This window comes from Perna viridis, chromosome 4 (genome assembly GCF_037379345.1).
Source record: "Perna viridis isolate PV_CMFRI_1.1 ecotype Kerala chromosome 4, ASM3737934v1, whole genome shotgun sequence".
Taxonomy (NCBI): Eukaryota; Metazoa; Mollusca; class Bivalvia; order Mytilida; family Mytilidae; genus Perna; species Perna viridis.
The window spans coordinates 36,590,375-36,616,041 of NC_142448.1; the positions used below are offsets into that span (position 1 = coordinate 36,590,375).

Consider the following 25,667-nt stretch of genomic DNA (forward strand, 5'->3'; position numbering starts at 1 on the left):
GCTTCTCTGGACTTTACCTTAACTTTAACCTGCAGATGACTATATATCAGCATGATTCTACATATGTCAGCTCACAATCCTCAGAATGGCATGTGGGGTTAGCAGACTTGCAGTGCAGTACTGGTCACCGGAAGTGAAGGGTCTATAAATAGCATGGGAAATCCCAGTGTTTTCACAAGATAGGGGTATATTTAAAAATCATTATGGAGATTAGGCTTCACATCACAAGAAGCAAAATGCACCTATAAAATGTACAGAAATGTTTTTCCTTTCAGAAACTCTTTAAATTTTTAAAATAAGATGAGAACTTTTTTCACAGCACTAAGAGGAACAGGGGTAATTTCTGTGTAGGACTATTTTTGCGTACGTTCCAAATGCTCATTGGTTGAATTGGTGGTCTGTAACCTAAAGAGTCACTTTTTGTCTTAGAAAAAATAAATAACTATACAGGTATCTTCCTACACACATACTGAATGCATTTGCAAAGTTTCAGTGAAATGTGACAAGCACTTTTTTAAATATTTGATTTTTAAATATAGGGTAACCAAGTTGTGCGAGCAAAAAAGTGAAAATATTCTACCATACTGAAATGCATTAAATATTTGCAAAGAACTTTTTCTGACTTTTCAAATAAAAAATATCAATCACAACTTGTTTTTTAACAATATTAATGAAGAAATAGTTTTAAAAGTAATCATTTTCTGAGAAATTGGTCTATTTTTAAAAATTTATTTCTGACATGCCTCCCCCTTTTTCTTGATCACATGTCAAAAATCCTAAATCTTTAAATTTTCACAAAAGGTGATATATTTGGCATTAAATTTGTAAATACAGTGTTTTCACATTAAAACATGACCAGTAAAGGGCACCTAAAGCAAAAAAAGTGCTCAATAATGGATTTTCCATGTTGCCATAGGGGAATGCTTATATGGCCTTAACCGCAGTAATGAAAGTGAGTTTTTCCTCATTTCTAACCTAATTTTTGCTCAAATCTACACAAAACTTGATTTCAAGTGCTTATTACTACCATATTTAGGTAAATATAGCCCTCAAAGTTTAATATTTGATATTTTTACTAAATTTTCTACACTTTTTACAAGATAGGACTTAAAAATCAGCCAAAAAGACCAATTTTCCATAATTTGGACCTATAACTTAAAAAAATGCATATTTTGAAGGATTTTTGTAGTGTATTCCTCTCATGGCAAAGTTAACAAGATCTTCAAGTAGTTTAAAGCTATTTCAAGAAACTTTTCATTTTGCCATGGCTTCATCTTAAGGCTAAAAACCACTAATTCCACTTCCCATAGGCTTCTATGCTAATTTCACAATATTCAATGGCTTCTCTGGACTTTACCTTAACTTTAACCTGCAGATGACTATATATCAGCATGATTCTACATATGTCAGCTCACAATCCTCAGAATGGCATGTGGGGTTAGCAGACTTGCAGTGCAGTACTGGTCACCGGAAGTGAAGGGTCTATAAATAGCATGGGAAATCCCAGTGTTTTCACAAGATAGGGGTATATTTAAAAATCATTATGGAGATTAGGCTTCACATCACAAGAAGCAAAATGCACCTATAAAATGTACAGAAATGTTTTTCCTTTCAGAAACTCTTTAAATTTTTAAAATAAGATGAGAACTTTTTTCACAGCACTAAGAGGAACAGGGGTAATTTCTGCGTAGGACTATTTTTGCGTACGTTCCAAATGCTCATTGGTTGAATTGGTGGTCTGTAACCTAAAGAGTCACTTTTTGTCTTAGAAAAAATAAATAACTATACAGGTATCTTCCTACACACATACTGAATGCATTTGCAAAGTTTCAGTGAAATGTGACAAGCACTTTTTTAAATATTTGATTTTTAAATATAGGGTAACCAAGTTGTGCGAGCAAAAAAGTGAAAATATTCTACCATACTGAAATGCATTAAATATTTGCAAAGAACTTTTTCTGACTTTTCAAATAAAAAATATCAATCACAACTTGTTTTTTAACAATATTAATGAAGAAATAGTTTTAAAAGTAATCATTTTCTGAGAAATTGGTCTATTTTTAAAAATTTATTTCTGACATGCCTCCCCCTTTTTCTTGATCACATGTCAAAAATCCTAAATCTTTAAATTTTCACAAAAGGTGATATATTTGGCATTAAATTTGTAAATACAGTGTTTTCACATTAAAACATGACCAGTAAAGGGCACCTAAAGCAAAAAAAGTGCTCAATAATGGATTTTCCATGTTGCCATAGGGGAATGCTTATATGGCCTTAACCGCAGTAATGAAAGTGAGTTTTTCCTCATTTCTAACCTAATTTTTGCTCAAATCTACACAAAACTTGATTTCAAGTGCTTATTACTACCATATTTAGGTAAATATAGCCCTCAAAGTTTAATATTTGATATTTTTACTAAATTTTCTACACTTTTTACAAGATAGGACTTAAAAATCAGCCAAAAAGACCAATTTTCCATAATTTGGACCTATAACTTAAAAAAATGCATATTTTGAAGGATTTTTGTAGTGTATTCCTCTCATGGCAAAGTTAACAAGATCTTCAAGTAGTTTAAAGCTATTTCAAGAAACTTTTCATTTTGCCATGGCTTCATCTTAAGGCTAAAAACCACTAATTCCACTTCCCATAGGCTTCTATGCTAATTTCACAATATTCAATGGCTTCTCTGGACTTTACCTTAACTTTAACCTGCAGATGACTATATATCAGCATGATTCTACATATGTCAGCTCACAATCCTCAGAATGGCATGTGGGGTTAGCAGACTTGCAGTGCAGTACTGGTCACCGGAAGTGAAGGGTCTATAAATAGCATGGGAAATCCCAGTGTTTTCACAAGATAGGGGTATATTTAAAAATCATTATGGAGATTAGGCTTCACATCACAAGAAGCAAAATGCACCTATAAAATGTACAGAAATGTTTTTCCTTTCAGAAACTCTTTAAATTTTTAAAATAAGATGAGAACTTTTTTCACAGCACTAAGAGGAACAGGGGTAATTTCTGCGTAGGACTATTTTTGCGTACGTTCCAAATGCTCATTGGTTGAATTGGTGGTCTGTAACCTAAAGAGTCACTTTTTGTCTTAGAAAAAATAAATAACTATACAGGTATCTTCCTACACACATACTGAATGCATTTGCAAAGTTTCAGTGAAATGTGACAAGCACTTTTTTAAATATTTGATTTTTAAATATAGGGTAACCAAGTTGTGCGAGCAAAAAAGTGAAAATATTCTACCATACTGAAATGCATTAAATATTTGCAAAGAACTTTTTCTGACTTTTCAAATAAAAAATATCAATCACAACTTGTTTTTTAACAATATTAATGAAGAAATAGTTTTAAAAGTAATCATTTTCTGAGAAATTGGTCTATTTTTAAAAATTTATTTCTGACATGCCTCCCCCTTTTTCTTGATCACATGTCAAAAATCCTAAATCTTTAAATTTTCACAAAAGGTGATATATTTGGCATTAAATTTGTAAATACAGTGTTTTCACATTAAAACATGACCAGTAAAGGGCACCTAAAGCAAAAAAAGTGCTCAATAATGGATTTTCCATGTTGCCATAGGGGAATGCTTATATGGCCTTAACCGCAGTAATGAAAGTGAGTTTTTCCTCATTTCTAACCTAATTTTTGCTCAAATCTACACAAAACTTGATTTCAAGTGCTTATTACTACCATATTTAGGTAAATATAGCCCTCAAAGTTTAATATTTGATATTTTTACTAAATTTTCTACACTTTTTACAAGATAGGACTTAAAAATCAGCCAAAAAGACCAATTTTCCATAATTTGGACCTATAACTTAAAAAAATGCATATTTTGAAGGATTTTTGTAGTGTATTCCTCTCATGGCAAAGTTAACAAGATCTTCAAGTAGTTTAAAGCTATTTCAAGAAACTTTTCATTTTGCCATGGCTTCATCTTAAGGCTAAAAACCACTAATTCCACTTCCCATAGGCTTCTATGCTAATTTCACAATATTCAATGGCTTCTCTGGACTTTACCTTAACTTTAACCTGCAGATGACTATATATCAGCATGATTCTACATATGTCAGCTCACAATCCTCAGAATGGCATGTGGGGTTAGCAGACTTGCAGTGCAGTACTGGTCACCGGAAGTGAAGGGTCTATAAATAGCATGGGAAATCCCAGTGTTTTCACAAGATAGGGGTATATTTAAAAATCATTATGGAGATTAGGCTTCACATCACAAGAAGCAAAATGCACCTATAAAATGTACAGAAATGTTTTTCCTTTCAGAAACTCTTTAAATTTTTAAAATAAGATGAGAACTTTTTTCACAGCACTAAGAGGAACAGGGGTAATTTCTGCGTAGGACTATTTTTGCGTACGTTCCAAATGCTCATTGGTTGAATTGGTGGTCTGTAACCTAAAGAGTCACTTTTTGTCTTAGAAAAAATAAATAACTATACAGGTATCTTCCTACACACATACTGAATGCATTTGCAAAGTTTCAGTGAAATGTGACAAGCACTTTTTTAAATATTTGATTTTTAAATATAGGGTAACCAAGTTGTGCGAGCAAAAAAGTGAAAATATTCTACCATACTGAAATGCATTAAATATTTGCAAAGAACTTTTTCTGACTTTTCAAATAAAAAATATCAATCACAACTTGTTTTTTAACAATATTAATGAAGAAATAGTTTTAAAAGTAATCATTTTCTGAGAAATTGGTCTATTTTTAAAAATTTATTTCTGACATGCCTCCCCCTTTTTCTTGATCACATGTCAAAAATCCTAAATCTTTAAATTTTCACAAAAGGTGATATATTTGGCATTAAATTTGTAAATACAGTGTTTTCACATTAAAACATGACCAGTAAAGGGCACCTAAAGCAAAAAAAGTGCTCAATAATGGATTTTCCATGTTGCCATAGGGGAATGCTTATATGGCCTTAACCGCAGTAATGAAAGTGAGTTTTTCCTCATTTCTAACCTAATTTTTGCTCAAATCTACACAAAACTTGATTTCAAGTGCTTATTACTACCATATTTAGGTAAATATAGCCCTCAAAGTTTAATATTTGATATTTTTACTAAATTTTCTACACTTTTTACAAGATAGGACTTAAAAATCAGCCAAAAAGACCAACTTTCCATAATTTGGACCTATAACTTAAAAAAATGCATATTTTGAAGGATTTTTGTAGTGTATTCCTCTCATGGCAAAGTTAACAAGATCTTCAAGTAGTTTAAAGCTATTTCAAGAAACTTTTCATTTTGCCATGGCTTCATCTTAAGGCTAAAAACCACTAATTCCACTTCCCATAGGCTTCTATGCTAATTTCACAATATTCAATGGCTTCTCTGGACTTTACCTTAACTTTAACCTGCAGATGACTATATATCAGCATGATTCTACATATGTCAGCTCACAATCCTCAGAATGGCATGTGGGGTTAGCAGACTTGCAGTGCAGTACTGGTCACCGGAAGTGAAGGGTCTATAAATAGCATGGGAAATCCCAGTGTTTTCACAAGATAGGGGTATATTTAAAAATCATTATGGAGATTAGGCTTCACATCACAAGAAGCAAAATGCACCTATAAAATGTACAGAAATGTTTTTCCTTTCAGAAACTCTTTAAATTTTTAAAATAAGATGAGAACTTTTTTCACAGCACTAAGAGGAACAGGGGTAATTTCTGCGTAGGACTATTTTTGCGTACGTTCCAAATGCTCATTGGTTGAATTGGTGGTCTGTAACCTAAAGAGTCACTTTTTGTCTTAGAAAAAATAAATAACTATACAGGTATCTTCCTACACACATACTGAATGCATTTGCAAAGTTTCAGTGAAATGTGACAAGCACTTTTTTAAATATTTGATTTTTAAATATAGGGTAACCAAGTTGTGCGAGCAAAAAAGTGAAAATATTCTACCATACTGAAATGCATTAAATATTTGCAAAGAACTTTTTCTGACTTTTCAAATAAAAAATATCAATCACAACTTGTTTTTTAACAATATTAATGAAGAAATAGTTTTAAAAGTAATCATTTTCTGAGAAATTGGTCTATTTTTAAAAATTTATTTCTGACATGCCTCCCCCTTTTTCTTGATCACATGTCAAAAATCCTAAATCTTTAAATTTTCACAAAAGGTGATATATTTGGCATTAAATTTGTAAATACAGTGTTTTCACATTAAAACATGACCAGTAAAGGGCACCTAAAGCAAAAAAAGTGCTCAATAATGGATTTTCCATGTTGCCATAGGGGAATGCTTATATGGCCTTAACCGCAGTAATGAAAGTGAGTTTTTCCTCATTTCTAACCTAATTTTTGCTCAAATCTACACAAAACTTGATTTCAAGTGCTTATTACTACCATATTTAGGTAAATATAGCCCTCAAAGTTTAATATTTGATATTTTTACTAAATTTTCTACACTTTTTACAAGATAGGACTTAAAAATCAGCCAAAAAGACCAATTTTCCATAATTTGGACCTATAACTTAAAAAAATGCATATTTTGAAGGATTTTTGTAGTGTATTCCTCTCATGGCAAAGTTAACAAGATCTTCAAGTAGTTTAAAGCTATTTCAAGAAACTTTTCATTTTGCCATGGCTTCATCTTAAGGCTAAAAACCACTAATTCCACTTCCCATAGGCTTCTATGCTAATTTCACAATATTCAATGGCTTCTCTGGACTTTACCTTAACTTTAACCTGCAGATGACTATATATCAGCATGATTCTACATATGTCAGCTCACAATCCTCAGAATGGCATGTGGGGTTAGCAGACTTGCAGTGCAGTACTGGTCACCGGAAGTGAAGGGTCTATAAATAGCATGGGAAATCCCAGTGTTTTCACAAGATAGGGGTATATTTAAAAATCATTATGGAGATTAGGCTTCACATCACAAGAAGCAAAATGCACCTATAAAATGTACAGAAATGTTTTTCCTTTCAGAAACTCTTTAAATTTTTAAAATAAGATGAGAACTTTTTTCACAGCACTAAGAGGAACAGGGGTAATTTCTGCGTAGGACTATTTTTGCGTACGTTCCAAATGCTCATTGGTTGAATTGGTGGTCTGTAACCTAAAGAGTCACTTTTTGTCTTAGAAAAAATAAATAACTATACAGGTATCTTCCTACACACATACTGAATGCATTTGCAAAGTTTCAGTGAAATGTGACAAGCACTTTTTTAAATATTTGATTTTTAAATATAGGGTAACCAAGTTGTGCGAGCAAAAAAGTGAAAATATTCTACCATACTGAAATGCATTAAATATTTGCAAAGAACTTTTTCTGACTTTTCAAATAAAAAATATCAATCACAACTTGTTTTTTAACAATATTAATGAAGAAATAGTTTTAAAAGTAATCATTTTCTGAGAAATTGGTCTATTTTTAAAAATTTATTTCTGACATGCCTCCCCCTTTTTCTTGATCACATGTCAAAAATCCTAAATCTTTAAATTTTCACAAAAGGTGATATATTTGGCATTAAATTTGTAAATACAGTGTTTTCACATTAAAACATGACCAGTAAAGGGCACCTAAAGCAAAAAAAGTGCTCAATAATGGATTTTCCATGTTGCCATAGGGGAATGCTTATATGGCCTTAACCGCAGTAATGAAAGTGAGTTTTTCCTCATTTCTAACCTAATTTTTGCTCAAATCTACACAAAACTTGATTTCAAGTGCTTATTACTACCATATTTAGGTAAATATAGCCCTCAAAGTTTAATATTTGATATTTTTACTAAATTTTCTACACTTTTTACAAGATAGGACTTAAAAATCAGCCAAAAAGACCAATTTTCCATAATTTGGACCTATAACTTAAAAAAATGCATATTTTGAAGGATTTTTGTAGTGTATTCCTCTCATGGCAAAGTTAACAAGATCTTCAAGTAGTTTAAAGCTATTTCAAGAAACTTTTCATTTTGCCATGGCTTCATCTTAAGGCTAAAAACCACTAATTCCACTTCCCATAGGCTTTTATGCTAATTTCACAATATTCAATGGCTTCTCTGGACTTTACCTTAACTTTAACCTGCAGATGACTATATATCAGCATGATTCTACATATGTCAGCTCACAATCCTCAGAATGGCATGTGGGGTTAGCAGACTTGCAGTGCAGTACTGGTCACCGGAAGTGAAGGGTCTAAAAATAGCATGGGAAATCCCAGTGTTTTCACAAGATAGGGGTATATTTAAAAATCATTATGGAGATTAGGCTTCACATCACAAGAAGCAAAATGCACCTATAAAATGTACAGAAATGTTTTTCCTTTCAGAAACTCTTTAAATTTTTAAAATAAGATGAGAACTTTTTTCACAGCACTAAGAGGAACAGGGGTAATTTCTGCGTAGGACTATTTTTGCGTACGTTCCAAATGCTCATTGGTTGAATTGGTGGTCTGTAACCTAAAGAGTCACTTTTTGTCTTAGAAAAAATAAATAACTATACAGGTATCTTCCTACACACATACTGAATGCATTTGCAAAGTTTCAGTGAAATGTGACAAGCACTTTTTTAAATATTTGATTTTTAAATATAGGGTAACCAAGTTGTGCGAGCAAAAAAGTGAAAATATTCTACCATACTGAAATGCATTAAATATTTGCAAAGAACTTTTTCTGACTTTTCAAATAAAAAATATCAATCACAACTTGTTTTTTAACAATATTAATGAAGAAATAGTTTTAAAAGTAATCATTTTCTGAGAAATTGGTCTATTTTTAAAAATTTATTTCTGACATGCCTCCCCCTTTTTCTTGATCACATGTCAAAAATCCTAAATCTTTAAATTTTCACAAAAGGTGATATATTTGGCATTAAATTTGTAAATACAGTGTTTTCACATTAAAACATGACCAGTAAAGGGCACCTAAAGCAAAAAAAGTGCTCAATAATGGATTTTCCATGTTGCCATAGGGGAATGCTTATATGGCCTTAACCGCAGTAATGAAAGTGAGTTTTTCCTCATTTCTAACCTAATTTTTGCTCAAATCTACACAAAACTTGATTTCAAGTGCTTATTACTACCATATTTAGGTAAATATAGCCCTCAAAGTTTAATATTTGATATTTTTACTAAATTTTCTACACTTTTTACAAGATAGGACTTAAAAATCAGCCAAAAAGACCAATTTTCCATAATTTGGACCTATAACTTAAAAAAATGCATATTTTGAAGGATTTTTGTAGTGTATTCCTCTCATGGCAAAGTTAACAAGATCTTCAAGTAGTTTAAAGCTATTTCAAGAAACTTTTCATTTTGCCATGGCTTCATCTTAAGGCTAAAAACCACTAATTCCACTTCCCATAGGCTTCTATGCTAATTTCACAATATTCAATGGCTTCTCTGGACTTTACCTTAACTTTAACCTGCAGATGACTATATATCAGCATGATTCTACATATGTCAGCTCACAATCCTCAGAATGGCATGTGGGGTTAGCAGACTTGCAGTGCAGTACTGGTCACCGGAAGTGAAGGGTCTATAAATAGCATGGGAAATCCCAGTGTTTTCACAAGATAGGGGTATATTTAAAAATCATTATGGAGATTAGGCTTCACATCACAAGAAGCAAAATGCACCTATAAAATGTACAGAAATGTTTTTCCTTTCAGAAACTCTTTAAATTTTTAAAATAAGATGAGAACTTTTTTCACAGCACTAAGAGGAACAGGGGTAATTTCTGCGTAGGACTATTTTTGCGTACGTTCCAAATGCTCATTGGTTGAATTGGTGGTCTGTAACCTAAAGAGTCACTTTTTGTCTTAGAAAAAATAAATAACTATACAGGTATCTTCCTACACACATACTGAATGCATTTGCAAAGTTTCAGTGAAATGTGACAAGCACTTTTTTAAATATTTGATTTTTAAATATAGGGTAACCAAGTTGTGCGAGCAAAAAAGTGAAAATATTCTACCATACTGAAATGCATTAAATATTTGCAAAGAACTTTTTCTGACTTTTCAAATAAAAAATATCAATCACAACTTGTTTTTTAACAATATTAATGAAGAAATAGTTTTAAAAGTAATCATTTTCTGAGAAATTGGTCTATTTTTAAAAATTTATTTCTGACATGCCTCCCCCTTTTTCTTGATCACATGTCAAAAATCCTAAATCTTTAAATTTTCACAAAAGGTGATATATTTGGCATTAAATTTGTAAATACAGTGTTTTCACATTAAAACATGACCAGTAAAGGGCACCTAAAGCAAAAAAAGTGCTCAATAATGGATTTTCCATGTTGCCATAGGGGAATGCTTATATGGCCTTAACCGCAGTAATGAAAGTGAGTTTTTCCTCATTTCTAACCTAATTTTTGCTCAAATCTACACAAAACTTGATTTCAAGTGCTTATTACTACCATATTTAGGTAAATATAGCCCTCAAAGTTTAATATTTGATATTTTTACTAAATTTTCTACACTTTTTACAAGATAGGACTTAAAAATCAGCCAAAAAGACCAATTTTCCATAATTTGGACCTATAACTTAAAAAAATGCATATTTTGAAGGATTTTTGTAGTGTATTCCTCTCATGGCAAAGTTAACAAGATCTTCAAGTAGTTTAAAGCTATTTCAAGAAACTTTTCATTTTGCCATGGCTTCATCTAAAGAGTCACTTTTTGTCTTAGAAAAAATAAATAACTATACAGGTATCTTCCTACACACATACTGAATGCATTTGCAAAGTTTCAGTGAAATGTGACAAGCACTTTTTTAAATATTTGATTTTTAAATATAGGGTAACCAAGTTGTGCGAGCAAAAAAGTGAAAATATTCTACCATACTGAAATGCATTAAATATTTGCAAAGAACTTTTTCTGACTTTTCAAATAAAAAATATCAATCACAACTTGTTTTTTAACAATATTAATGAAGAAATAGTTTTAAAAGTAATCATTTTCTGAGAAATTGGTCTATTTTTAAAAATTTATTTCTGACATGCCTCCCCCTTTTTCTTGATCACATGTCAAAAATCCTAAATCTTTAAATTTTCACAAAAGGTGATATATTTGGCATTAAATTTGTAAATACAGTGTTTTCACATTAAAACATGACCAGTAAAGGGCACCTAAAGCAAAAAAAAGTGCTCAATAATGGATTTTCCATGTTGCCATAGGGGAATGCTTATATGGCCTTAACCGCAGTAATGAAAGTGAGTTTTTCCTCATTTCTAACCTAATTTTTGCTCAAATCTACACAAAACTTGATTTCAAGTGCTTATTACTACCATATTTAGGTAAATATAGCCCTCAAAGTTTAATATTTGATATTTTTACTAAATTTTCTACACTTTTTACAAGATAGGACTTAAAAATCAGCCAAAAAGACCAATTTTCCATAATTTGGACCTATAACTTAAAAAAATGCATATTTTGAAGGATTTTTGTAGTGTATTCCTCTCATGGCAAAGTTAACAAGATCTTCAAGTAGTTTAAAGCTATTTCAAGAAACTTTTCATTTTGCCATGGCTTCATCTTAAGGCTAAAAACCACTAATTCCACTTCCCATAGGCTTCTATGCTAATTTCACAATATTCAATGGCTTCTCTGGACTTTACCTTAACTTTAACCTGCAGATGACTATATATCAGCATGATTCTACATATGTCAGCTCACAATCCTCAGAATGGCATGTGGGGTTAGCAGACTTGCAGTGCAGTACTGGTCACCGGAAGTGAAGGGTCTATAAATAGCATGGGAAATCCCAGTGTTTTCACAAGATAGGGGTATATTTAAAAATCATTATGGAGATTAGGCTTCACATCACAAGAAGCAAAATGCACCTATAAAATGTACAGAAATGTTTTTCCTTTCAGAAACTCTTTAAATTTTTAAAATAAGATGAGAACTTTTTTCACAGCACTAAGAGGAACAGGGGTAATTTCTGCGTAGGACTATTTTTGCGTACGTTCCAAATGCTCATTGGTTGAATTGGTGGTCTGTAACCTAAAGAGTCACTTTTTGTCTTAGAAAAAATAAATAACTATACAGGTATCTTCCTACACACATACTGAATGCATTTGCAAAGTTTCAGTGAAATGTGACAAGCACTTTTTTAAATATTTGATTTTTAAATATAGGGTAACCAAGTTGTGCGAGCAAAAAAGTGAAAATATTCTACCATACTGAAATGCATTAAATATTTGCAAAGAACTTTTTCTGACTTTTCAAATAAAAAATATCAATCACAACTTGTTTTTTAACAATATTAATGAAGAAATAGTTTTAAAAGTAATCATTTTCTGAGAAATTGGTCTATTTTTAAAAATTTATTTCTGACATGCCTCCCCCTTTTTCTTGATCACATGTCAAAAATCCTAAATCTTTAAATTTTCACAAAAGGTGATATATTTGGCATTAAATTTGTAAATACAGTGTTTTCACATTAAAACATGACCAGTAAAGGGCACCTAAAGCAAAAAAAGTGCTCAATAATGGATTTTCCATGTTGCCATAGGGGAATGCTTATATGGCCTTAACCGCAGTAATGAAAGTGAGTTTTTCCTCATTTCTAACCTAATTTTTGCTCAAATCTACACAAAACTTGATTTCAAGTGCTTATTACTACCATATTTAGGTAAATATAGCCCTCAAAGTTTAATATTTGATATTTTTACTAAATTTTCTACACTTTTTACAAGATAGGACTTAAAAATCAGCCAAAAAGACCAATTTTCCATAATTTGGACCTATAACTTAAAAAAATGCATATTTTGAAGGATTTTTGTAGTGTATTCCTCTCATGGCAAAGTTAACAAGATCTTCAAGTAGTTTAAAGCTATTTCAAGAAACTTTTCATTTTGCCATGGCTTCATCTAAAGAGTCACTTTTTGTCTTAGAAAAAATAAATAACTATACAGGTATCTTCCTACACACATACTGAATGCATTTGCAAAGTTTCAGTGAAATGTGACAAGCACTTTTTTAAATATTTGATTTTTAAATATAGGGTAACCAAGTTGTGCGAGCAAAAAAGTGAAAATATTCTACCATACTGAAATGCATTAAATATTTGCAAAGAACTTTTTCTGACTTTTCAAATAAAAAATATCAATCACAACTTGTTTTTTAACAATATTAATGAAGAAATAGTTTTAAAAGTAATCATTTTCTGAGAAATTGGTCTATTTTTAAAAATTTATTTCTGACATGCCTCCCCCTTTTTCTTGATCACATGTCAAAAATCCTAAATCTTTAAATTTTCACAAAAGGTGATATATTTGGCATTAAATTTGTAAATACAGTGTTTTCACATTAAAACATGACCAGTAAAGGGCACCTAAAGCAAAAAAAGTGCTCAATAATGGATTTTCCATGTTGCCATAGGGGAATGCTTATATGGCCTTAACCGCAGTAATGAAAGTGAGTTTTTCCTCATTTCTAACCTAATTTTTGCTCAAATCTACACAAAACTTGATTTCAAGTGCTTATTACTACCATATTTAGGTAAATATAGCCCTCAAAGTTTAATATTTGATATTTTTACTAAATTTTCTACACTTTTTACAAGATAGGACTTAAAAATCAGCCAAAAAGACCAATTTTCCATAATTTGGACCTATAACTTAAAAAAATGCATATTTTGAAGGATTTTTGTAGTGTATTCCTCTCATGGCAAAGTTAACAAGATCTTCAAGTAGTTTAAAGCTATTTCAAGAAACTTTTCATTTTGCCATGGCTTCATCTTAAGGCTAAAAACCACTAATTCCACTTCCCATAGGCTTCTATGCTAATTTCACAATATTCAATGGCTTCTCTGGACTTTACCTTAACTTTAACCTGCAGATGACTATATATCAGCATGATTCTACATATGTCAGCTCACAATCCTCAGAATGGCATGTGGGGTTAGCAGACTTGCAGTGCAGTACTGGTCACCGGAAGTGAAGGGTCTATAAATAGCATGGGAAATCCCAGTGTTTTCACAAGATAGGGGTATATTTAAAAATCATTATGGAGATTAGGCTTCACATCACAAGAAGCAAAATGCACCTATAAAATGTACAGAAATGTTTTTCCTTTCAGAAACTCTTTAAATTTTTAAAATAAGATGAGAACTTTTTTCACAGCACTAAGAGGAACAGGGGTAATTTCTGCGTAGGACTATTTTTGCGTACGTTCCAAATGCTCATTGGTTGAATTGGTGGTCTGTAACCTAAAGAGTCACTTTTTGTCTTAGAAAAAATAAATAACTATACAGGTATCTTCCTACACACATACTGAATGCATTTGCAAAGTTTCAGTGAAATGTGACAAGCACTTTTTTAAATATTTGATTTTTAAATATAGGGTAACCAAGTTGTGCGAGCAAAAAAGTGAAAATATTCTACCATACTGAAATGCATTAAATATTTGCAAAGAACTTTTTCTGACTTTTCAAATAAAAAATATCAATCACAACTTGTTTTTTAACAATATTAATGAAGAAATAGTTTTAAAAGTAATCATTTTCTGAGAAATTGGTCTATTTTTAAAAATTTATTTCTGACATGCCTCCCCCTTTTTCTTGATCACATGTCAAAAATCCTAAATCTTTAAATTTTCACAAAAGGTGATATATTTGGCATTAAATTTGTAAATACAGTGTTTTCACATTAAAACATGACCAGTAAAGGGCACCTAAAGCAAAAAAAGTGCTCAATAATGGATTTTCCATGTTGCCATAGGGGAATGCTTATATGGCCTTAACCGCAGTAATGAAAGTGAGTTTTTCCTCATTTCTAACCTAATTTTTGCTCAAATCTACACAAAACTTGATTTCAAGTGCTTATTACTACCATATTTAGGTAAATATAGCCCTCAAAGTTTAATATTTGATATTTTTACTAAATTTTCTACACTTTTTACAAGATAGGACTTAAAAATCAGCCAAAAAGACCAATTTTCCATAATTTGGACCTATAACTTAAAAAAATGCATATTTTGAAGGATTTTTGTAGTGTATTCCTCTCATGGCAAAGTTAACAAGATCTTCAAGTAGTTTAAAGCTATTTCAAGAAACTTTTCATTTTGCCATGGCTTCATCTTAAGGCTAAAAACCACTAATTCCACTTCCCATAGGCTTCTATGCTAATTTCACAATATTCAATGGCTTCTCTGGACTTTACCTTAACTTTAACCTGCAGATGACTATATATCAGCATGATTCTACATATGTCAGCTCACAATCCTCAGAATGGCATGTGGGGTTAGCAGACTTGCAGTGCAGTACTGGTCACCGGAAGTGAAGGGTCTATAAATAGCATGGGAAATCCCAGTGTTTTCACAAGATAGGGGTATATTTAAAAATCATTATGGAGATTAGGCTTCACATCACAAGAAGCAAAATGCACCTATAAAATGTACAGAAATGTTTTTCCTTTCAGAAACTCTTTAAATTTTTAAAATAAGATGAGAACTTTTTTCACAGCACTAAGAGGAACAGGGGTAATTTCTGCGTAGGACTATTTTTGCGTACGTTCCAAATGCTCATTGGTTGAATTGGTGGTCTGTAACCTATAGGAGAGTTCGCCAATCTCATTAGTGATGTCATACTCACTAATTTTCATATCATTAAGTGTCAAATTGGTTGGCAAATAAACAACGAAATAAACAATTAGCAAATTCATGATTAGAATCCCAATTTTCAAAACTTTATAACTTTGTTATTTTATATCCAATTTTGGTTCTGTAAAATGTTTCATTTATATAAAATAATTCATATTTTGTGTGTAAATTTTTTACTCTTTTACTTAAAAAATAAATTTGAAATGATATTTATATGTAAACCTCTATTATCATTAAAAATTATTTTAAAATTTTTATGCTCACATAGTCTAATTACTGAATATTTATTTTAAAATTCCGTGGATAGAAAGAGTATTATTGGCAGTGTAGAGAACCAAAAGAATTTTTCAATTATCTTAAAAAACGGAGACGTTATGATGATATAAAGCAGATACTTTTGTGTTGAATGTGGATATGGTTATGAAATGTGATGATAGACTAACCTTTTTGTAGTTCATCAACAATATCAGTACTTTTGCAATGCAAAAAAAAGAACTATATTTTGTTATAAAGCATGTTCAAGAAATAACACTTATCAAGATAATTTAGCTTCAAATTTTTTTTAAGTTGAATAATTGAATACATAAAAACATGCATATTCCTTATAAAATTTAATAAAGTAATAAATATACTTACTAAATTTGAGAATGCATTGGTTATTACTTGCTTATAAATAATAGAGATGTAAAATTATTTAAATTCTATAGCTTTATTCAATCTACACATACATTTGTACTTTCTGGTATCTTATCATACTACCTCTTCATACACATGTACCCATTTTTATATGTTTCTAACTGTATAGATTTACAAATAAAAAATCCTATGGGACAAAAATAATCCCATTGGAGAAAAAAAATCCCATGGGAGAAAAAAAAATCACATGGGACACAAAATATCCCATGGGATTTCATGAAATCCCATGGGATAAAAAAATTCCATGATTTTTAAATTGAAACTATAAGTTTATTTTATCAAAAATTGTAAAATAAAATGCATTTCATTAAATCCCATGCAAATCTGCATCCAATGGTTACTCACATGACATGTTAGGTTGAAGAAAAAGCGGCGCAAGATTTGCAATTCAGTGTTTTGCAAATTTAAATTGTCTTGTGTTTCTAGAAAAATATTTCAAAAATTTAACCTCAGAGAAATTCTGACTGTGCGCCCCCCACATAATCTAAAATCTTTTGGTCCTTTTCACCAAAAAAATCGTAAATGAAAATTAGTCGTAAGTTATGACGTCATAGTAAATAAAAGTATTGTGACTTCATAACTCACAACTAGTTTTTGTGAAAAGGGCCACTGGATCCGCACCTGCCATGCCTTTCCAATCCCCTGGATATGTAATTTATGTAATGTATGTGTATATACGCTACTACATTACATGCAGCATAAAAATACAATGTTCACCAGGGGTGGTACCGGTATCGCTTTGACCACAATTATCAATCAATTTTTAAACTTGGACGTAAATTATCATCTCAGATCTGAGGCCCATTTTCTATTAACAGTGACGTACACGTGTCTGACAAATACAACATGCCAACTGTAACTACAAAAATGTAGAAACAAAACAAAAGATCTTCAATCATAAAAACGCTTAATATATCGGACACATTTAGTCTACCATATCCAGAGTTTCTTTTCCATTTTCTTACTTCTTCTTCCTTCTTGAGGAAAACCAGTTGTTGACTGGATTTTAAAATAAATTGATGTTCAGATCTCCATATAGTAAATTTGAATTAAATGTCAGAAGTAACAAATGAATTAATGTACAAAACATGTATGATCACATGTTATCATTTAAGTGTGACGCATAGTAAAATTTAAGTGAAATTTACAAGGTGTAACACGCAGGTTATATCGCAAAAGGTAATCTTATAACGGCACATTTTAGCAGTGTATTGAGAAGGAAGATAATATCCACACATAATTGCAAATAGGTAAGAAATGAGTCTGAACCTTTTTCTTTTCTTATTAATCAATTTTGCATTGCAGTCATAGACACCGTTATAAGATCATTGTTTTTACAATCAAGCACCGGATACAAAAATACATCGTCTTTCTTGAAAATAAAGTATGGGTAATTGCGTTCCCCTTTGTCAGTCTATACAGCAAAAGGCCACAGCTCCTACAGAGGTCGCTTACCCTACCAGCACACCTGGTCCATGCTCCCTGTTCTTAGTGGAGTCCGAGTTGCTCATTTATTTTTTTTACTTTGTATGTATTGTTTTAGCTACTTTATGATCTTTGTTGTGTTTGGAACCATTTCTGTTTCTGATATCAGGGCACTTGGGATTTGTGAGCTCGCTCTCTTACTAAATGTTCTTCCGTTTCCAAAATGTTTAGCTTAAAAATATGTAATAAAGCAGCGTAACCCAACGAACAAACACAGTTAGCGGCTATATATAAGAATCATCATGTCCATTCGTCCTTCGTCCCTGCAACACCTTTAAACTCGTTTAAAGGATTGTAATGAAACTTTGGGAAAGGACATTATGTCTAGATGTGAGTGTGGCAAATTTATCACTTTGATGCTTGTTAAGAGGTACATATACTGTAATGTAATCAACTTGAAAGATTTTCCATGTTCAAAATACTAATTACATGTATTGCAAATTTCGATTTGCTGTACACGTGTTTCACTGAGTAACCTCTCGTGAGCAGCATTATATTCAAATATATAGGAGGATAAAAAAAATATTGTATACAAGAAAACTATCGAAATAGGAAGCCAAATTCATCACCGAGAGGTTCTACCATGTGCAATACAAGGAATAAAGCCTCAGCGTTTTAGTCTAAGGGTGATGTCACTCACGGAAATCACTAAGCGTAATAATTTTTTTGCAACACCTTCTGTCAAGAAGAATTGTATATACGAACCACAGTAAACATTAATCATACACATGTCTGTACATATTTTCAAATAAAATCTGTACACAAGGAACAATAAAGAAAACTTGTTATACGATTCGAAGCTGGTTACTTCATGTATACTGATATCAATCGTTAACACGGAAGTCGACATTCTTTAAATTTGTATTTGTAGTAATAAATGTATTTATTAAATATGTACGAATATTGAATAAAAAAGGAAAAGGGAAGTTCGTTTATGTACATGAAAATAGAACGTTACATAATGTTACAGGGGAGAAAATATTTTTACCAAAGCATTTTGTTTAAAACAAAATAGGGTAAACCAGATTTTAAACCACGTAAATAAAACTGGTTTTTTTTACATGTAAGCACTATTTGAAACCATTAACATATAATACATATGAAAATAGTAGAAACAGTAAACTACGTTCACTTGACTTTTTATTACAAAGTAAGTGTAAGTGTTTGTAAGAATCAGGCAAAATGGGAAAAAATCAGAAACATGCATGTCAAAACCCCACCTATCTGACAATGTAATATCACTCAAGGATATTTTCTCTATTTGAAAAGACCATTATTTGATCTCTGTGTTACTGGCTTCGCGCAGAAATTTTTTTCAAAAGAATCTAAGAAAAATGAGGTTTTTGACAGTTACCTGCCCTTGAAATATTCAGTTTCATTGCATTTCAATAAAGTTATAACTCAGTGGTCCAGCATGATACGGAAAATCTTGTCTGTTTTCCTTATTCTGATGGTGCAAATAGTCACATTACACTATTAAAATGATGTGTTTTTTCATACCATGTTTCACCTACTGCCTGATTTTTACATGGATTAACACTTTAAAATAGTCCACAGAGAAGAGTGATATGCGTTCATGTATGCATATATTTTAAGGATTTTCTTAATTGTAGACAGCAGAATCGACGGAAAAGTGCACAGAATGGGTAAAAGAACTATCAAAATACTCAAAAGATCAAACCGACTCCAAAACAAGGTACATGTGTTGTGTATACAATTTTTACTTCTTTTAGACTATTTTCTGCTAATTTAATGTTACACTGTGTAACGATTCCTAGAGGATGCGTGTAACAGAGTTTCGACCGAAAGGGTACCAATAAGACCGCTGAGTGCTGAGTCATTAAAATGATTTTAACACGAGAGTCTAATCGCAAAGCCACTAAATTTGCTCATAGTATTTTCGTCTACTTAGCAAATAGAAAGAATCGAGAAAATCAGATACTGTTTTTTTTTTACAAATAAAAGAACAACATTATGCTATTTGCAAGATATATGTACCAATATACAGATATGCACTAAAAATATTTAACTATTGACGAATCAGTTAAAAGCAGTTTTACATTGATTAATATTGTTTGTTTATGTTTTCTATTACGTTTCAGTCAAGAACATCGAATTTCAATTATGCATGCAAAGCAAGAGTGTGGTGATCATACGGTAGAGGTGAGAACTGCAAGAAGTATTTTTGAAGAAAAGTCAAGAATTCAAAATAGAACAACTTATTTCAGTCCACCACCTTTAAAGAAAAGTCCTAGTGCATTTCAGAAATCTGATCCGAACAAAGCCTTTAAGACTATAAACGATGCTCGATCAAACCTGCACCACGTAAATGTCAAAGAAAAGTCTGAAAATCCGAAAACTTCCTATCTTTCAAGAAAGCAAGAAACTGACAGTGACTCGGAACGGAAACTTTCTCCTTCAGAAAGTACAAAACAATTAACTAAAATGAATTCAGAAATCATTTATGATGAGAAACCTAAAAATAGTTCAAAAGAGGACGGAAATAAAGTTTCATCGAATAATGAGAGTAATTTGTGTGAACCGGAATTCGGAAATGAACTAACAAAAACTGACATAGGGAATGCAAAAAGCCAGTCCAGTAAATCAGACGTCAAAAAATGTGTTTCGACTGCTGAAATCTCAAATTCGCGTAGCGTTGAAGGTGAAAAGGACGACACCCATCAAAACAGCGATCTCTCAGGAAACGAATACAAGACCAGCGAATCATCACTGATAAGTTCAAAATCAGATGCACGCACTAATAAATGTGATACGAAACAAGAAGGTCTTACACATGATCATGAGGAAGCGAACAACGGTTCAGGGAATACGAATTCAACGGAAGTGACAAATTCTGACAAGAATGAAGTGGATCAAGAAACGATTGTAGACTCTTCCGAAAATCGTCCTGACTCAGGTTATAGCACTGCCGTTGGTGAAAATGGTAGAAATAGCCAAGAAAATAAAGTAGACTTGTCTGAAGTTAATGAAACTGCTGAAAAAAATAAGTTATTAAGGGGAATGAAGGCTGCTACGGTTGATCGTGGAGAAGGAATTTCGAAAAGCAAAAATGAAAGTAGTAAGCCACCTGAGATTGAGCAAGAGGAAGATGAGGTAGAAACACGAGTTGTTTTGCGTAAATGCAGATCTGTCGTCAGTGTGAGCAATGATGATAAGATTTCTCTGGTAGAAACACCAGAACCGGACTGTTTTCCAAACGCTAGACGAAGTAAAAGATCTGCCGCTCCGGGGAATTTCAGTCAAAGCAACGGTGGTAATTCTGACTTTTCTATCAAAAACAAAAACTCCGTCCAGGATTTTGTAGACTCTTGTAAGTCAAAGAATAATGTTACTTCCGATTACAACCTAACGATCAGCGAAGTAAAGGATCAAGATGACGAACTAGACGGTAAAGTGAACGCTAGACCAGAAAAGGAAATCGTAGAAAATTTCATAGACATTGACGATATAGTCCGAAAAATTGACTTTCCGAACATCCCCTCCCTGCCGAACGACCTTCCTAACGAAAAGGACTTGAAATGTCTCAATGACCTAAAAGGGGTTTTAGATAGCGACTCTAGCGGTGATATGTCGGATACTGGTTCTCTATCTTGTGATGATCTTGTGCAGAGACTTAACAGTATAGTTGAGATGTAACATGCTGGTGTTTCGTCCTCGTGGTCTCTCTGAAGCTTATAATGCTGATCTTTCTTTGGCACCCGATCTTTTTAGGCTTCATGATGCGAACTAGAATTTTCGGCTGGAATACTCGAATGGGTTTATATCACTGTTATGTAAGGTTAGTCAGAACATGGAGTATAGACTTTACTGGCGAGAATGACCAGGATTGTGTATTGTTGTTGTCGTATACAATGTAAATGTATGTACATGTACCGCAAATGACAGTGGAAGTGCATACAATCATGTACATTTTCCTGTATATTTATTCCATGCATTGACTTGAAGCTAGCTGTTTAATATATATTGTAGCATATAACGTTCGCTGGTTATACATGTATTCAGCAGTAATACATGTAGATTTAGAAAGTGATATTTTGTTCTAAACAGAAGGTGCAATATTTTACAAAGGTAGCATATCACATAATTCAATTTCTTTGAAAGAAAATAATTCGTCGACGATTTTCTTAGATTTTATTTTATACACATGCAAACATGTAGAAATAATTTACATACCTACATTTGTAGTAGGTAATTTCCTTGTGATACTAAATAGACCTTTAAGGAATGACTGTTGTATTTTTTCGGTCTATCAGAAAATAGCCTAAATCACGTGATGTATAAAAACAGTTCATCACCAGATTTATTTTTTTAGATGAGGCCATTGATCAGCTTCTTTCTGCAATATGTATATTTTGATTGGGACAATTCTTTTGGAGTTCATTTTAAGTAAACAACGTATACTATAATATATAGCTAATAGCTATAGGATGATAGAGCAGCCGAGAAAAACCAAGGGGCAACAAAGTGCTTGGTCACCCTCTTAGCTAGGCGCTATTCACTTCATTAATCTGACTGTTCAATTCTCGAGAGGGCATTGTAGATAATTATTAACCAACTACCAAAAATACGTTAAAATATGTCAATAACTGACCATTTGATATGAACTTAAACATACGAGGCCAATATGCAAAAATGGGCCAATATGGATCAAACCAGGGCCAATACGGCATCATAACTTCCGGTCGTTTGACGCCGCCATTTTGAGTTAGAATTGGATTTAATGAACTTTGATCACCAGGACTAAAAGCTGCAGAAACACAAAAAAAAATCTTCCATTTTATACAAAAGGATATTTATAACTGAATAATGCAAATAAACCTACATGTTCTCGGTAAAACACGAAAACAACTGTTCGACAAATCATTTAGTTGAGTTGGTTAATGAAATTGCCAATAAATATGTACTTTTCATATTGGCCCTGATACAGGTTTCGGTCAATCATATTGGCCTCGACAGCCGTATTGGCACTCAGCGGTGCCTCAGGACCCATACGACCGCCTCAACCAATATAACAGACCTCAAACATATAACATGGCCAATATGAAAGTACATACTTATTAACATATAAAACTATCAAACTCTGAGACATGAGACATGTAATGGAGCAGAATATGACCCTCGTATTGAGCCAATCAACATACAGAAAATCGACATGAAGTATTATAATATACAGTTATTAAATGGGTTGGATGCCATAGACCAGAACATTTGTCCTTTGGTACTGAGAATGATCAAGTGTTCTATTGCACGAGGCCAACGGCCATTCTCAGTACCAAAGGACAAATGTTCTGGTCTATTGCATCCAACCCATTTAATAACTGATCCAACCCATTTAATAACTGTTTTATTACCTAATTTGTCAATGAGATATAAAGAATGGAGATGGGGAATATGTCAAAGAGACAACCATTCGACCAGGAATAGGAAATTGACCGCTCCATGTTTACGAATTGGCAGACGAGAGTCACAACTACGTATTTACACACGAGTTTTTTCTGTGTAAATTCCAATTCATTGAAGCCCTTAAAAAAGTTCAACCAATCAAAAGGCTTAGATAAAGGTCATTATGGGGTCAGTGCAATAGACTCCTCAAGGAGACTATTGCACCGTGCAATAGTACATCGACAGTGCAATAGATCGTCCTGTCCTGAATAAATTTTGAAAATAGAGAAAAATATGTGTATATTTAATAAACAAGATAAAACCTTATAATTAGGTAATAAAACATTTTAAGGGCCATTAAGAGTCTATCAGTGCGAAGGTTAATGGCCACTTGTCTATCATGAATGATTCCTATTATACTGCGTGATCCATTGAAAAAAATCTAGCAATTTGTTCCATACGATTGTCTTTTAAAAAAAAAATCAGACATTATATATACCAATGGCCAAGATCTGCATTTAATATCAGCCTTAGGAATAAAATGAATTCTTATAAACGGCGATTGATATAGAGCTCTAAGTCTTGAAACTAGCAAATGTAAAAAAAATGAGGGTTAATTTTGTCAAACCAGGAAGAAGCAACAACGATATTTAATTTTATTCTATTGTACAAAAAGAATGGTAGGCATTCAATGGAGAGCAACAAGTTTAGTCGTTTCTTGCCATTTGCCTTCAAACTATATACCTATCTGTATACGTCACTAAGCGCTATCAATGTGTCTGTTATGTACAAATGTAAATAGTGAGCAGGTGTGAGAATTTCACGAATTATCAAGAATTAGAAGGCACGAATATTATGTACATTGTATGGAGTCGTTCTTTTTTTGCATGTATATGCAAGTTATATCTTATCATTTCTTAGTTTTATACTTGTTTGTATATTTATCAGACGTATATATTACGTTACGAGAACGAATGCATAATTATGACCACAATATTTATAATCGCATAATAATAATAATAAATTATATTCTCACTTGAATGATGTGTGTGCCATGTGTGTTTTGGCTATTGGATGAAGAGATTGGCATAATTTAAAGCACAAAACAGATGGACAATTCAGAATCAATAAAAAATCAAACACCAGTGACATCAGGTGCTCCGGAAGGGTAAGCATGTTCTGCTCCAACGGTGTCACATTGCGAGTAAGACAATCCAGTAAGAGTCAAATTTAGTGAATTGTCAGCCCATCAATTAAACCGAAAACACCTTGTCTCACCTGTAAATATGTCCTGATTTCTGTCCAAAATTTAGTAGGCATGCATTTTGTCACAAATTCAGCAAAAATTATCAAAATTTCGTCAAAATGGTATAAGTTTAGCCTATGAGGATAACACTTGGTAAAATTTTAGGAAATTTGGTGAAAAATTGATATCTATGTGAATTACCTTACTTTTTGAGCATTTAAAATTTAGCAAAATTTCTTAAACCGTCACCGGTGACAAATCGAACGCCAACTAAATTTTGCCCCGAATGATGCCACTAATGCTCACCTGATAGATAGAAATACGTGGTCGATTGCGACCCATAAATTAACTTCTGTAGTGATGATAGGCGGAACGCCCCATAACTATATTGCTATGACTTAAAAGCTTATATGGCAGTGCAGTATCATCGCTCTACTAAGAAAGTCAGTGTTCGCGTCACATGCACGGCAACAACGAATCAACTGTGAACTATATACTCCATAGGCTGAAGGTGTTAAGAATTGTCACTAAGAACTGGAAGTTTATAATTGGAAAATCAAACATCACATATATTTCAAACGTCCTATATCATCTATAAGTACAGGTTAAGGTTTAGGTATAGAGCAGAAAATGTGTATCAGTCGTCTCTTTAATTTAAAATGAATTATTTGCGTAGATCAAATGTAAGTTATCCTTGAAATAAGGATTATTCAGAGATAATACATCACATATATAACGGAAATTACATTCGAATGGCTTGCTTAGTTTCTTCTTATTTTTCTAAAGTGGTCGTCGTAAAAATCCTAGATTTATAATTCAAATTCAAATTCAATTTTTTTATTGTCGTGTAAATATAATATGTTTGTGACAAACAAAAGCCAACAACAAAATTAATCACAACCCATACAATAATGACAAATGCAATTATGAGACTGTTTAAAGTAGAACATGAAAAAAAGTTATAATAAATATGCTTCTTCCACCCTCAGTTCTAATGGCTGTTTCAAAAAGGAGCGGATAAATTTTACATGTTCCTTAGAGGAGGGATTAAGTAGATTAGATAAAGTCATGTCTTCACATTTCCAATTTAAATCTTTCAGAAGTTCATGTCTTTTAAGTTGTCATATAAATTACAGTGTATAAGGAAGTGATCTTTAGTTTCAATAACATTGCAATGTTTAAATAGTCGGTTTTCCTAGAGGAATTTAAAAATATCTCCCTCTCTATTTCGAGATTGTGGTC

General features: G+C 32.2%; 1 protein-coding gene across 4 annotated transcripts in view; it reads left to right on the plus strand.

Annotated features, from left to right (window-relative positions):
• The window catches only part of LOC148619947 (uncharacterized), a 48,812-nt gene extending 24,592 nt beyond the window's left edge, over positions 1–24,220 (plus strand). For 3 of the 4 annotated variants that reach the window (XM_088580398.1, XM_088580395.1, XM_088580396.1), the window contains exons 4-5: positions 19,390–19,472; positions 19,879–24,220. In XM_088580398.1, the coding sequence (XP_088436524.1) occupies positions 19,901–21,433 (1,533 nt within the window). In that variant the 5' untranslated portion in view covers positions 19,390–19,472; positions 19,879–19,900 and the 3' untranslated portion in view covers positions 21,434–24,220. Of the gene's footprint in view, positions 1–16,723; positions 17,542–19,389; positions 19,473–19,878 lie in introns of those variants that run through there. The other variant, XM_088580399.1, reaches the window with a different exon arrangement.
• Positions 24,221–25,667: the final 1,447 nt, after the last annotated feature.